The 14,936-nt window shown below is 39.3% G+C and overlaps 1 protein-coding gene across 1 annotated transcript in view; it reads right to left on the reverse strand.

Moving 5' to 3' along the window:
• cpne4a (copine IVa) overlaps positions 1-14,936 on the reverse strand; it is a 111,993-nt gene that overhangs the window by 47,043 nt on the left and 50,014 nt on the right. Inside the window, exons 4-6 of the mRNA XM_022662075.2 lie at positions 11,454-11,525; positions 7,513-7,587; positions 900-983 (exon numbers count right to left, since the gene is read on the reverse strand). Coding sequence (XP_022517796.1) covers positions 900-983; positions 7,513-7,587; positions 11,454-11,525 — 231 coding nt within the window. The remainder of the gene's footprint in view (positions 1-899; positions 984-7,512; positions 7,588-11,453; positions 11,526-14,936) is intronic.

The following is a 14,936-nucleotide window of genomic DNA, read 5'->3' on the forward strand; positions in this document are numbered from 1 at the left end:
TCACAGTTGGGATGAGGTTTTGATGATGGTGTGCTGTGCCTTTTTTCCTTCCAAACAACTTAATTTTGGTTTCATCTGTCCACATTATATTTAGCCAGTAGTGCTGTAGTGGAACATCCAGGTGCTCTTTTTTTTTTTGGACCACAGTGGTTTACTCCATGGTGTTCTCATCATTAACTCTATTCTTGTTTAATGTTTCTCTTATTGTAGATTTATCAACAAAAATGTTAACATGTGCCAGAGATTTCTGTATTCAGTCTTCAGCTGACACTCTAGGATTCTTCCTCACCTCATTGATTCATCATTCTGCGCTGTGCTCTTGCAGTCATCTTTACAGGACTTTACCGGGCCTAGAGAGAGTAGCTCCAGTAACAGTGCTGAACTTTGCTCTGTCTTACCGAGGACACATGAACATCAAGACTTTTAGAGATACTTTTTGATACGTTCATACGTTCCAGCTCCATGCTTCAAGTCAACAATTCTTGAATGTAGGTCTTCTGAGAGCTTGATCTTTTGTGTGAGGCATGATTCATATCAAGCAATCAAGCTTCTTAAGAACAGCTCAAAACTCAAAACTGGTGTGTTTATGTCTTTTTATAGGGCAGGACAGCTTTTTTAACCAACACATCCAATCACATCACATCCTGCCTACAATTAGCTTTTAGAAAAGTCATTAGTCTAAATGTTCACATACTTTTCTCCCCTCACTGTGAATGTTAACATGTTGTGTTCAATAAAACCATAAAAAATATATAATTTTTTTGTGTGGTTTTAGTTTAAGCAGACTGTGTTTGTCTATTGTTGTGATGTAGCTAAAGATCAGAACACATTTAATGACTAATTTATGCAGAAATCCAAGTATAATCCTAAAGGGTTCACATACTTTTTCTTTTTCTCACCTCGGTTCTGTAGACGAGTTGTTGGGTTCCGTCGTCGTTCACTCTGTAGATTTCTAAAAAAGGATCTGACTTGCTGAAGAAGTCCTGCAGGAAACAAAACAGCATGCTGCATTAGCATTAGAATTAGCATTAGCATCACACACTATCCGCACTGTCTACAACAATTCTCTCTCCAATATATCAGAGTTATCTGGATCTGTTTACTGTGGACTACAGTCAGTGTTGGGAAGGTTACTTTTAAAATGTAATCCCTTACAGATTACTGATTACATCACTCAAAATGTAATTTGTAACGTAATCAGTTACATTACTTCAAGTGAGTAACGTAATCTGATTACTTTGGATTACTTTAAATATTGTCGTTTTTTTAAGCCTGAATGAATGTAGCAACCACATATTGCATATTATTGTTTTATTTTTCTTTCCAGTTAAAAAAATAGATAAACAAATAAAACAGCCTTTTCAATCACCCTATAAAAATACTTATGAAACCATTTCATCAAACTATTTTATGAAACACTTCTATAAATTGATGATAAAATCATTAAAAACCATTAAAAACCAAACAATGCAACAACAACTGTAAGATATCTATTTGCAGGTTTGCCACTTTCTGCAGGTGGATTATCTAGGGGTGTAGGGGATAATTCTAGGCCAGAATTATCTAGGGGTGAAAATCACAAGATTCATTAGGATATGATATGATTATTTTATTCAGCGATACGATAATGTACGATACCTCAAATTATGTCACGATACGATTCGGTTCAATACGATTTTTACAATCTGTTCCTTTTCTAAGAACTCCCAAATGCAAACAAAATATAATTTGAATGTTTTATTATTAAATGTCAATTGCAGTGTAATCATAAACAGTAAACAATCATTCACTTCAACACTTTAATTTCCATTATTTAGAACATCAAATGCAGAAGAAAATGTAAAAAAAAAAAAAAAAAAAAGCGCCTGTTATATTTAGAGTTTACAATGTGTGTATGGATGTTGGTGATGAATAGTCAATCATTCTCTACATTTCCTGATTCAGTAGGGTCTTGACAAACAAATGACAAAATTGGTAATTTATATCACAATGCATTAAAGATTTCCACTGCATTATATTAGGTGTCCACCAGGCGTCTCCAAAGTGTTCAAAACCTCTCAAGATACACAAGTAAATCTGTCACTATACAACAACAGTTTGTAATATTTTTGTTTGTTTGTGATAAAATAAATGAATTGTAAGTCTATTTCAGAGTAATATTAATATTTTTTTTTGATGAAATGACAAACAAAATCACACCTATGCGCGCTGTAGGCGCACCTTTGTTTACCAGAGGCATTTTGGTGACAGCTGTTAGGCATGCCCCACCCCCAGCCATTAGGAGACCAATCAGGGCAAATTTCGTACCAATGTTTTCGTCTAAGGGTGGACTATTGGTTGAAATAGGTGTCAATCACTTTTGTGACGCTGGAGAAAGGCTATGACCTCATTTGATTGGATTGGATTGATCCAGCGCTCACGTTATTATTGGTTCAAAAGACGATCACTCAAGAAGAATAGTGGTTTGTGGACCAATAAAAACCACAGAATCTAGAAGAGGACATCCTTAGCTTTGTATTCACGTACAACTTTACGTGAAAATATTACATTGTGTGGTCGCTAGGAGCCTGAGAATATTACGTTTCAGCTGCGCTGAAAATAAACGCATGTTTGTGAGGAGAAGTGAGCAGGCGAATAAAGGACTTTATGGATATTTTATCTGTGGGTCAGTGCTGTACTGTGGATGCTGTGATAGTAAGTGAATTTTCTATAATATAATCTGATGTTATTTTATATACTAATAATATTTTATAAGGCTATTTTGTTGGGGAGGCGTGTTTCACATGTAAACAATGTAAAAATACAGGCTGTTTTCAGTTGGAGATTTCTGGCGACTGGTTTCATGTAGATGGCTGTAAATTTGCGTGCAGGTAGTTAAATTAGTACTAAAGAATATGAGTCGGTTATTTGGTCGGTGTGTTTAGAATATTTTACGCCTTTAAGCATTCTACTTTACATAGTCAGAACGGGCCCGCCGACGGGCCGCTAGAGGGCACTTCTGCAGTGAAAACATTCTGATCGAAGGTTGTGAATCATAGAATATTCTGATGTCGTGATTTATGTGAATGTGATCGCGTTTTGTCAGTGTTGGATTGGAAGACCAAAAATAGAAAAGTACCGCAATGTAATCCATTTATTTTAGCAGAGTAACTGTAATCTGATTACCACTTACTGAAGCAGTAACTGTAACGGATTACAGTTACTCATAATTTGTAATCTGATTACGTAACGCCGTTACATGTAATCCGTTACGTCCCAACACTGACTACCGTCCAGTCAGGAAATGTCATTTCATTTGACAGTAAGTACAAGCTTTACACATGCATTTCTGGACAAGCTGAGAGTGGAAGAATCATGAGGACTGGCTAATTTTACCAGCTTTTACATATGATACAAAAAAAAACTAAGAACACTCCCACCACCATGTTTAACAGATGAGTTGGGTAAAGAGGTTGGGCTACAATCAAGTAACACCATAGCAACAAACACTTACACCAGTGCAACACTTTTGCAGTCACCTCGAAACACCTAATGATACCCATGCAACTTCCTTGCAAAACCTTAGCAACCAACCTGTTAGCAACAGTTAAGCTGAAGCAACCTTAAACTATAGCCTAACCTCACCTTTGTAAAATACCTAGCAACACCTTAGCAAAAACCCATTACCATAGCAACTACCTAGCAACACCTTAGCAACCAACTTAGCAACCACCAGCTAAATTATACAAACACCTTATAAACTACCTAGGACTACATTAGCAACTAAAATATTGCTGCTGTCCAATGAAAAACAAGTATCTAACTTTACAAGAGAGAGAAAAAAACGTTTTTCAGTGGAAGTCAATGTAAAATCGCTTTATTTCAGGTAATTTCCGAGAATTTCTATTGGTCCGTTCATCAAGAAATTTTGCGACAATGAAAGAGACAGTTGTTTTTTTTTTAATTATGTAGTAATCTAAAAAACAACAAAAATGGAGATAGCTAGATGGCTAGTTTTTCATTGGACAGCGAAGAGGGCTCCAGGGCTCCATTAGCATCTGCCTACAGCAACAACACCATAGCAACCACCTAGCAACACCTTAGCACTCGCTAGTTTAATATGCGTCTCTTCTATGTTCGTACCTCTAGAAAGTAAGTGAGTAAAGTAAAGATCTCAGCATAATTATTCACTGGATGATTCTGGTTTTGACGGTTGCCAGGACAACGGTACTTGTCTGCATTGTGGCGAGTGTAAAGTTTGGCTGAGGGGGGATAATGGTACAAGGTTGTTGGGCTCGGACCCTTAGTTCCAATGAAAGGAACTTTGGTAACACTTTCTATGAATGTCATCTCTAGAATACTCTATAAACATACTCATAACGCATTATAATGCATTCATAAGGCATTATGAACATGGCTATACATATTTATAAAACCCTATAATTCATCATAGCCATGTTTACTATGCATCATGAACTGAGATTATAATGCATTAATAGCTGCGTTTATAACATGTTATACATCAATACCAAGAAACTCAGTCCCTGCTTGCAGACTTTATCATGACTAAAACAGCTTCCAACTTATAAACACACCCTCAATAATCCTATAAATATATTTTAACCACTCATAAATTACACTTGTCTTGAATATAATATTAGTTATAGTCAATTATAATGTATTATAACAGGTGTTTGTGCGCTCTAAGTAAAGTGACATACCTTTTCATTGCAGAACTGGATTATTAACGATAGATATAAACTATTTTAACATGTATATCATAAGCATAGCTTATAATGTGTTATGATCACAAGTCATAATGCTTAATAAACATGGCTATAGTGGGTTATGCATTTTTATAAATATTTATAGCCATGTTTATAATGCCTTAGGAATGCATTATAATATATTATGAATGTAGTTATAGAGTCTAATAAAGATGACATTCATAGAAAGTGTTACCGGAATGGTAACACTTTCTATGAATGTCATCTCTATAATACTCTATAAACATACTCATAAGGCATTATAATGCATTCATAAGGCATTATAAACATGCCTATACATATGCATATCAAGAGATTTTGGACAATTTCATCGAATTTCATGCTGTTCGTTTTTTTGGAAACAGTTTGGGGATGCATTTTCCTTCCTGTTCCAACATGACTGAACACTATTGCACAAAGCAAATTTACACACAGTTTGGTGTGGAAGAACTTGATTGGCTGAGTCCCGACCTCAGCCAATAGAATGCACAGAAATTCTCATAAACACACTACTAAACCTTGTGGAAAGCCTCCAAATTAAATCCTATGGATCATGAATGAGACGCCGCTCAGTAGAAGTAGAAGTAAGTGAGGTTGTACGCTTGTGAAAGGGCGTTCAGCATTGAGCAACTCTCGCAAAAGTTTCGTAGGATGTACGCCAAGGCTTTAAAGAGAAGGATAGAGAGAGAAAAGGATAGAGAGAGAGAGAGAGAGAGGAAGGATGGTGAGGCAGGTTTAGGCAGTTTAATTGAATCAGGGATTTAATTACTCAGACAGCGAGACGACGACGCGAGAGGCTTAAGACGAGCGAGAGAAGAAAAGTAAAGAGAGAAAGTGAGGAAATGTCAAGCAGCCTGTCTCTCTCTCTCTCTCTCTCTCTCTCTCTCTCTCTCTCTCTCTCACACTCTCTCTCCCTCTCACCCTCTCTCTCTCTCTCTCTCTCTCTCTCTCTCCCTCTCTCTCTCCCTCTCTCTCTCTCTCACCCTCTCTCTCTCTCTCTCTCTCTCTCTCTCTCTCTCTCCCTCTCTCTCTCTCTCGCTCTGCTCGGGGGTGTTTGTTATGCTGGTATTAATCCTCCTTATTAATTTCATCCTCTCATAATTATCCATCTGATACAGCTGATGCAGTTTCCCTCAGGAACAGCGCTCTCTCTCTCTCTCTCTCTCTCTCTCTATTACTCTTTCTTTCTCACTCTCATTTTGTTTCTTTATCAATCTTTTATTCTTTCTCTCTATATTGCTCTTTTATTCACTCTTGTTCCTACTTCTCTCTCTCTCTCTATTACTCTATTTCTATTACTGTCTATTACAGTCTTTCTCTCTAAATCACTTTCTATCCTTCTTTTCCTTTATCCATCTTATATTCTTTTCCTCTCTCTCTTTCTTTTTCTCTTTTTTTCACTTTCGTTCTCACTTTCATTCTTTACCTTCTTTAATCTTTGTTTTTCTCTCTCTATTCATCTCTTTCCTTACCCATCTTTAGTTCTTTGTCTCTCTTTATTCCTCTTTTATTCACTCTTGTATTCACTATTCTTTTCTTCTCTTTCTTTCTCTTTTCCCTTCTCTTTTTTTAAAATCTTTTTTATTATTTCGCTCTCTCCTTTCTCTCTTTATTACTCTTTCTCTGTCTATTACGGTCTTTGTCTTTCTCTCTCTCTCTCTACAAGTGTCTCTCTATTTCTCTCTCTCACTGCCTTTCTCTATCACTTACTCTTTTATTTCTCTTTCTGTCTCTTCATCCATAGTTTATTCCTGTTTTCACTATTCTTTTCTTCTCTTTCTATATTCATATTTTAGTCTCTCTCTCTCTATTATAGTTTTTTACTTTCTATCCATCTTTTTCTTTCTCTTTTTATTCATCTTTTATTATTTCTCTCTCTCTCTCTCTCCCTCTTTCGTTTCTTCTTTTATTAACTCTTTTATTCGCTCTTGTTCTCACTTCCACTTTCCCCCTTCCTCTGTCTCTATCTCTCTATTAATGTCTCTCTATTCTCTCTTCATTACTGTCTTTCTCTCTTTATCTCTCTCTAATAGTGTCTCTCTCTCTCACTTACTGTCTTTCTCTTTTACTCACTTCCTTTTTTCTCTTTCTGTCTCTTTATTCATAATTTATTTCTCTTTCTCTTTCTCTATTTTCCTCGTTCATTCACTCGTTTTCTCTTCTAGTTTTCTCTTTCTCAGTCTTCCTCTCTCATTTTCTGTTTATTCGTCTCTATGTTTTACTGCTCCCATTTTCCATTCCATTCTCTACCTCCATAATTCATTCTTTCTATCTCTCTCTTTCATTCATTCTCTAAACTACATGATCCATCCACCCCCATGTTTAACAGTTGGAGAGCTGTTTGGTAACATTTTACAATTAAAGGCTCATGAATAACAGCACTTACGTACTTTAATCTGATTTACAGAATAAATCAGGGCTTGTTTAGCCGTAATAAATCACAGTACTTTTACTTTCTATACTTAAGTGCATTTTAAGGCAAATACTTCTGTACTTTTACTCAAGTAAAGGTTTAAAGGAAGGACTTTAGACTTTTACTGCAGTAATATTTTACTTTCACAATCTCTTATTTAACTCTAACAGAAGGTTTGGGTACTTTGTTCAGAGTTTTATATAATAAAACTTTAAAATTAGCATCACCTGACCTTTCCTAACTCCGACTGTGAACCGAACACAGACCAGCAGGTTAATTAAAGTCTGAGAGCTCAAATCTCCTGGGGTACCCAAACTTTTGCCTGGTGCCACTTTCATTTCTTTTTTTACTCACCTTATCGTCCAGTTTCCTGGCACTGAAGGAGAGCTCCACGTAGTCATCGTTCCCCGTCAGTTCCTCAGCCGTGATCTGCAGAGACACCACCAATCAATCAATCATACGGTTCTACATCATATACCGTATTTTCACACTATATGGTGCAACAGATTATATGGTGCATTATGTAAAACTAGTAAGGAACAGGGGTGTCGAGAGTATTAACGCAAGGGGGCCGAAGAATATTGCACACCCCACTTTTCACTTTTTTATTTCTAAAAAAAAGTATAAAACATCCAACAAATTTTGTTCTGCTTCATGATTGTGTCCCACTTGTCGATTTTTCTCAAAAAATATATATTTTGCAACGCATTCTATCTATTTATTGTTTTATTTATTGTTGTTTTATTGTTTTATTTGGAACCTCATTAGCTGCTATTGCAGCTCACTACAAGCAGAGTGTAGTGAGCTGTAGTGAGCTGTAGGGAGAGTGTAGTGAGCTGTAGTGAGAGTGTAGTGAGCTGTAGTGAGCTGTAGGGAGAGTGTAGTGAGCTGTAGTTAGCTGTAGTGAGCTGTAGTGAGAGTGTAGTGAGAGTGTAGTGAGCTGTAGTGAGCTGTAGGGAGAGTGTAGGGAGAGTGTAGGGAGAGTGTAGTGAGCTGTAGGGAGAGTGTAGTGAGCTGTAGTGAGCTGTAGGGAGAGTGTAGTGAGCTGTAGTTAGCTGTAGTGAGAGTGTAGTGAGAGTGTAGTGAGCTGTAGTGAGCTGTAGGGAGAGTGTAGTGAGCTGTAGTTAGCTGTAGTGAGCTGTAGTGAGAGTATAGTGAGCTGTTGTGATCTGTAGTGAGAGTGTAGTGAGCTGTAGTGAGAGTGTAGTGAGCTGTAGTGAGCTGTAGTGAGAGTGTAGTGAGAGTGTAGCGAGCTGTAGTGAGCTGTAGTGAGCTGTAGTTACCTGTAGTGAGCTGTAGTGAGAGTGTAGTGAGCTGTTGTGATCTGTAGTGAGAGTGTAGTGAGCTGTAGTGAGCTGTAGTGAGAGTGTAGTGAGAGTGTAGTGAGCTGTAGTGAGCTGTAGTGAGAGTGTAGTGAGCTGTAGTGAGCTGTAGTGAGAGTGTAGTGAGAGTGTAGTGAGCTGTAGGGAGAGTGTAGTGAGAGTGTAGTGAGCTGTAGGGAGAGTGTAGTGAGCTGTAGTTAGCTGTAGTGAGAGTGTAGTGAGCTGTAGTGAGAGTGTAGTGAGCTGTAGTGAGCTGTAGTGAGAGTGTAGTGAGAGTGTAGTGAGCTGTAGGGAGAGTGTAGTGAGAGTGTAGTGAGCTGTAGGGAGAGTGTAGTGAGCTGTAGTTAGCTGTAGTGAGAGTGTAGTGAGAGTGTAGTGAGCTGTTGTGATCTGTAGTGAGAGTGTAGTGAGCTGTAGTGAGCTGTAGGGAGAGTGTAGTGAGCTGTAGTGAGCTGTAGGGAGAGTGTAGTGAGCTGTAGTGAGCTGTAGTGAGCTGTAGGGAGAGTGTAGTGAGCTGTAGTTAGCTGTAGTGAGCTGTAGTGAGAGTGTAGTGAGAGTGTAGCGAGCTGTAGTGAGCTGTAGTGAGCTGTAGTTACCTGTAGTGAGCTGTAGTGAGAGTGTAGTGAGCTGTTGTGATCTGTAGTGAGAGTGTAGTGAGCTGTAGTGAGCTGTAGTGAGAGTGTAGTGAGAGTGTAGTGAGCTGTAGTGAGCTGTAGTGAGAGTGTAGTGAGCTGTAGTGAGCTGTAGTGAGAGTGTAGTGAGAGTGTAGTGAGCTGTAGGGAGAGTGTAGTGAGAGTGTAGTGAGCTGTAGGGAGAGTGTAGTGAGCTGTAGTTAGCTGTAGTGAGAGTGTAGTGAGCTGTAGTGAGAGTGTAGTGAGCTGTAGTGAGCTGTAGTGAGAGTGTAGTGAGAGTGTAGTGAGCTGTAGGGAGAGTGTAGTGAGAGTGTAGTGAGCTGTAGGGAGAGTGTAGTGAGCTGTAGTTAGCTGTAGTGAGAGTGTAGTGAGAGTGTAGTGAGCTGTTGTGATCTGTAGTGAGAGTGTAGTGAGCTGTAGTGAGCTGTAGGGAGAGTGTAGTGAGCTGTAGTGAGCTGTAGGGAGAGTGTAGTGAGCTGTAGTGAGCTGTAGTGAGCTGTAGGGAGAGTGTAGTGAGCTGTAGTTAGCTGTAGTGAGCTGTAGTGAGAGTGTAGTAAGAGTGTAGTGAGCTGTAGTGAGCTGTAGGGAGAGTGTAGTGAGCTGTAGTTAGCTGTAGTGAGCTGTAGTGAGAGTATAGTGAGCTGTTGTGATCTGTAGTGAGAGTGTAGTGAGCTGTAGTGAGCTGTAGTGAGAGTGTAGTGAGCTGTAGTGAGCTGTAGTGAGCGTGTAGTGAGAGTGTAGCGAGCTGTAGTGAGCTGTAGTGAGCTGTAGTGAGCTGTAGTTACCTGTAGTGAGCTGTAGTGAGAGTGTAGTGAGCTGTAGTGAGCTGTAGTGAGAGTGTAGTGAGCTGTAGGGAGAGTGTAGTGAGAGTGTAGTGAGCTGTAGGGAGAGTGTAGTGAGTTGTAGTTAGCTGTAGTGAGAGTGTAGTGAGAGTGTAGTGAGCTGTTGTGCTCTGTAGTGAGAGTGTAGTGAGCTGTAGTGAGCTGTAGGGAGAGTGTAGTGAGCTGTTGTGATCTGTATTGAGTGTAGTGAGCTGTAGTGAGCTGTAATGAGAGTGTAGTGAGCTGTTGTGATCTGTAGTGAGAGTGTAGTGAGCTGTAGTGAGAGTGTAGTGAGCGTGTAGTGAGTGTAGTGAGAGTGTAGTGAGAGTATAGTGAGCTGTAGTGAGAGTATAGTGAGCTGTAGTGAGAGTGTAGTGAGAGTATAGTGAGAGTATAGTGAGCGTATAGTGAGAGTACAGTGAGAGTGTAGTGAGAGTGTAGTGAGAGTGTAGTGAGCTGTAGTGAGAGTATAGTGAGAGTATAGTGAGAGTATAGTGAGCTGTAGTGAGAGTATAGTGAGCTGTAGTGAGAGTGTAGTGAGAGTGTAGTGAGCGTTTAGTGAGCGTGTAGAGCGAGAGTAAAGGGAGGGTATAGAGTTAATCCTGTAGTGAGCTCTAGTGAGAGTATAGTGAGCTGTAGTGAGAGTATAGTGAGCTGTAGTGAGCGTGTAGTGAGCGTGTATTGAGCGTGTAGAGCGAGAGTAAAGTGAGGGTATAGAGTTAATCCTTTAGTGAGCTGTAGTGAGCTGTAGTGAGAGTATAGTGAGCTGTAGTGAGCTGTAGTGAGCGTGTAGTGAGCATGTAGAGTGAGAGTAAAGGGAGGGTATAGAGTAAATCCTGTAGTGAGAGTGTAGTGAGAGTGTAGTGAGCTGTAGTGAGAGTATAGTGAGCTGTAGTGAGCTGTAGTGATCTGTAGGGAGAGTGTAGTGAGAGTATAGTGAGCTGTAGTGAGCTGTAGTGAGAGTGTAGTGAGAGTGTAGTGATCTGTAGTGAGTATGTAGTGAGAGTATAGTGAGTGTAGTGATCTGTAGTGAGCGTGTAGTGAGAGTATAGTGAGAGTATAGTGATCTGTAGTGAGTGTGTAGTGAGCGTGTAGAGAGAGAGTAAAGGGAGGGTATAGAGTTAATCCTTTAGTGAGCTGTAGTGAGCTGTAGTGAGAGTATAGTGATCTATATTGAGCGTGTAGTGAGTGTGTAGTGAGCATGTAGAGTGAGAGTAAAGGGAGGGTATAGAGTAAATCCTGTAGTGAGAGTGTAGTGAGAGTATAGTGATCTGTAGTGAGTGTGTAGTGAGCGTGTAGAGAGAGAGTAAAGGGAGGGTATAGAGTAAATCCTGTAGTGAGAGTGTAGTGATCTATATTGAGCTGTAGTGAGTGTGTAGTAAGCATGTAGAGTGAGAGTAAAGGGAGGGTATAGAGTAAATCCTGTAGTCAGAGTGTAGTGAGAGTATAGTGAGACTGTAGTGATCTATATTGAGCGTGTAGTGAGCGTGTAGAGAGAGAGTAAAGGCAGTGTACAGTACCGTGATGGTGGACTTCCCCACGGTGTTGCTCTGTTTGAGGAGAGCTCTGCAGAGTTTTCTCTGGGAGACGATCTGTGAGGAGACAGATAAGAGGAAGCGTCAGCGGCGGCGGAGCTGCAAATAAAACCCTACGACTCCTGAGAGGAGAAGCAGCACCAGAACACGTCTAATCACCAGTCTACTGGATACAATCCAGCTCCTAATTACTCCTCAGAAACGTCTTCCTTCACCAGTAAACACTTCCAGTTACACGCTCTCAAAACCTCCGGGAGCTTCTGCCGCTCTGTATTAATAAACTTCCATTCCTGCTTTTCAGGCCTGAAACAGAAGATACCAAGTGATGGAGGGTTTCATCTTAAAGGTCTTAAAGGTTCGTGTTCTTTGTGAAATACAGAAGGTCTCTCTTAGTTGCATTTAATTGCTGTCCAGTGAAAAACACTTATCTCCATTTTTGTCAATCTTTAGTTTACTACATAATTTGAACACTGTGCCAAAATTTCTTAATGAACGGACCAATAAAAATCTTTTCAAAATTACCTGAATTTTTTTATTTTTTACATTGACTTCCATTGAAAGTTTACATGTTTTTTTCTCTCTCCTGTAAAGTCGCTGTTTTGGAGATAAGTCATTGGACAGCAACAGTATGATGCTGCACATGATGAAACTCTTCCTCTTCCTCATTGTTCTGCAGCAGCTAGTAAAAGAAAATATTTAGAAAAACGAGTCGATCAGGAAAAGCACCGTGTCTACATCAACCCGTGAATAGTATTCATGGCCCCGCCCACCTCGGCTCGGGACCGCCACAAGCAGAGCTGAAGCCAATCAGTGACGTTAGAATTAGTCTATGGAGGAAAAACACCACCAGCCAAGTACAATAGAGATAGGTAGGTGTAAAATCAGTTTAGAACAGTTCTGTTTACACTAGTTTAAAAGTAAAAATCCACCTTTCTGGATCTGGACTATCCACCTCTATAGTGCGTCTCTAAAGTCTAGGTCAGTGTCTGACTAGTCTAGGTCAGTGTCAGTGACTGCACTTAGCAGGGCATTATTACACATGTTGATAGCTAGCTAGCCAGAATAATAGATAGACAGTCAAACAGACAGACAGACAGACAGACAGGCAGAATTAAAATCTAAATAAAATACATTTAAGTTTGTTTCCTAGGGTTATGGATACTATGGAAACTATGCCATAGAAGGTTAAGGTAAATTGACTGTATTATTATTATAATTTCTGTTTTTTACAGTATAAAGTCGCAGTATGTAGTGAAAAGCATTGTGATCATTAGTGTGAAGATGAGGGTTTGTCTGGTTTTATGTAGACAGTCAGTAAGTGTCAGAACTCGCACGCTGATTTAGGAACAGTGTTTTGCCGTGTTTAATGAAACTGTAAAGTGTTATAAAGTGTTATAAAATGTTTTGTGGTGTGAAATCTGCTCGCTCCAGAAACACCAGATTGAAGACTCACAACGACTGAAGACTCACAATGTGGTGTAGTGTGAACCTGGCTTTAGTTACTCTGGCTCTTTGTTTGGGTCATTGTCATGCTGGAAGGCCCAGTTGGGACCTATCTTCAATTCTTTCACTGAAGGAAGGAGGTTGTCAGCCAATATTTTTGCGATATATAGCCAAAAATGTGTTTTGTTGCCTGAGGGAAACACTATGCTAAAGAAGGTTTATGTGAATTAAATGTATTATTATTATAATTGCTGTTTTACAGTAGAATGTTTCAGTGTGTACTGAAGAGCATTGTGATTATTAGTTTTATGTAGACAGTCAGTTAGTGTCAGAACTCACACGCTGATTTAGGAACAGTGTTTTGCCGTGTTTAATGAAACAATAAAGTGTTATAAAGTGTTATAAAGTGTTTTTTATCGATGTGGTGTTGAGTTTCGGAGCTGAAACCCGGGCGTCCACCTCAGCGGTGTGAAATCTGCTCGCTCCAGAAACACCAGATTCAGCGAGAGTCGTGCCAGATGGATGATTTGGCGCTCGACTCGTACCAGTGATGAACGCCAGCTTCCTATCTGCTTAATATTCACACTTCTCTCCAGACGTCTGCTTTAAAGATCTGAGATCCTGTCAATCACATCACTGCAGCTCATTATTTCACCGTTACTTTACACGACCCACGATCAGTCGCATCTAAAGCTCACAAAAAAAAGAGTTAAACGAAATCTTCTGATGAGCAGAAAATATCCAGTTTTTAACAAACGTATGAGAAAATAAAATTTCTTCTCCAGATCTTTCAGGTTGCAGGGCTGATGTTTCAGTGTTTTAAAACCTCCAAAGATTTTCTATTGGGTTCAGGTCTATTTTTAAATGCATCTTATGTGTGGCTGTATCTTTCGGGTCATTGTCATGCTGGAAGACCCATGCATGACCTATTTTCAATTCTCTTACTAAGGGAAGGAGGTTGTTGGTCAAAATCTTGCGATACTTAAACCCCATGATGATGGAGTGGTTCTCATCTCTGAATCTAGAGACCTTGCCCTCTCTACAGCCCATAATATCATTAAACCATTCAATAAATTAGAAAGAATTTCAGTGTAAAGTAAAGGGTGAGACCACATTCATCAACAGCTCATAGAACCACACTGCAGAAAATTTGAATATTATATATATATATATTATATAAGACCAATTGGTCCTTTTGCTAAACAGTGTGGGCAGTGTGCCAAATCCTGCTGGAAAATAAAATCTGCATCTACATAAAAGAATGGAGAGACACACAGTCCAAACTGCTCGAGGTCTAGTGAGAAGTTTCCACCAATCAGTGATGGTTTGGAGAGACATGTCATCTGCTGGTGTTGATCCACTGTGTTTTATTATCAAGTCTAAAGTCAAAATCTTACAGCACTTCATGCCTCCCTCTGCTACTGACAACTTTTATGGAAATGTGGATTTCATTTTCCAGCAGGACTTGGCACACTGCCCACACTGCTGTACAAAAGTACTAATTGGCCAATAATATAATATTCAAATTTTCTGAGACACTAATATTTGGGTTTTTATTGGCTGTAAGCTTCATAACCATCAACAATAAAATAAATAAAGGATATGATCGAAACGGCTCCCTATTTACTTTTTAGGGCACTATTAAATACGGCGGCCATTTTTCTCTGAGTGTCCGAATCATAAGGAAGAATAAAATTTACGAAAGTAATAAAAACTCATATAAACACATCTTATTCGAATTTCCATCAGCAGCACTAAAAGCTCTGTCTCTACAAGATTAGATATCTAACTACAACACTGATGAGTACCCTTTCCATCAGCAGTACTAAAAGCTCTGTATCTGCATGGTTAGATATCTAACTACAACACTGATGAGTACCCTTTCCATCAGCAGCACTAAAAGCTCTGTATCTGCAAGGTTAGATATCTAACTACAACACTGACGAGTACCCTTTCCATCAGCAGCACTAAAAGCTCTTTATCTGCAAGGTTAGATATCTAACTACAACACTGATGAGTACCCTT

Source organism: Astyanax mexicanus, chromosome 1 (assembly GCF_023375975.1).
Source record: "Astyanax mexicanus isolate ESR-SI-001 chromosome 1, AstMex3_surface, whole genome shotgun sequence".
Classification (NCBI taxonomy): domain Eukaryota; kingdom Metazoa; phylum Chordata; class Actinopteri; order Characiformes; family Acestrorhamphidae; genus Astyanax; species Astyanax mexicanus.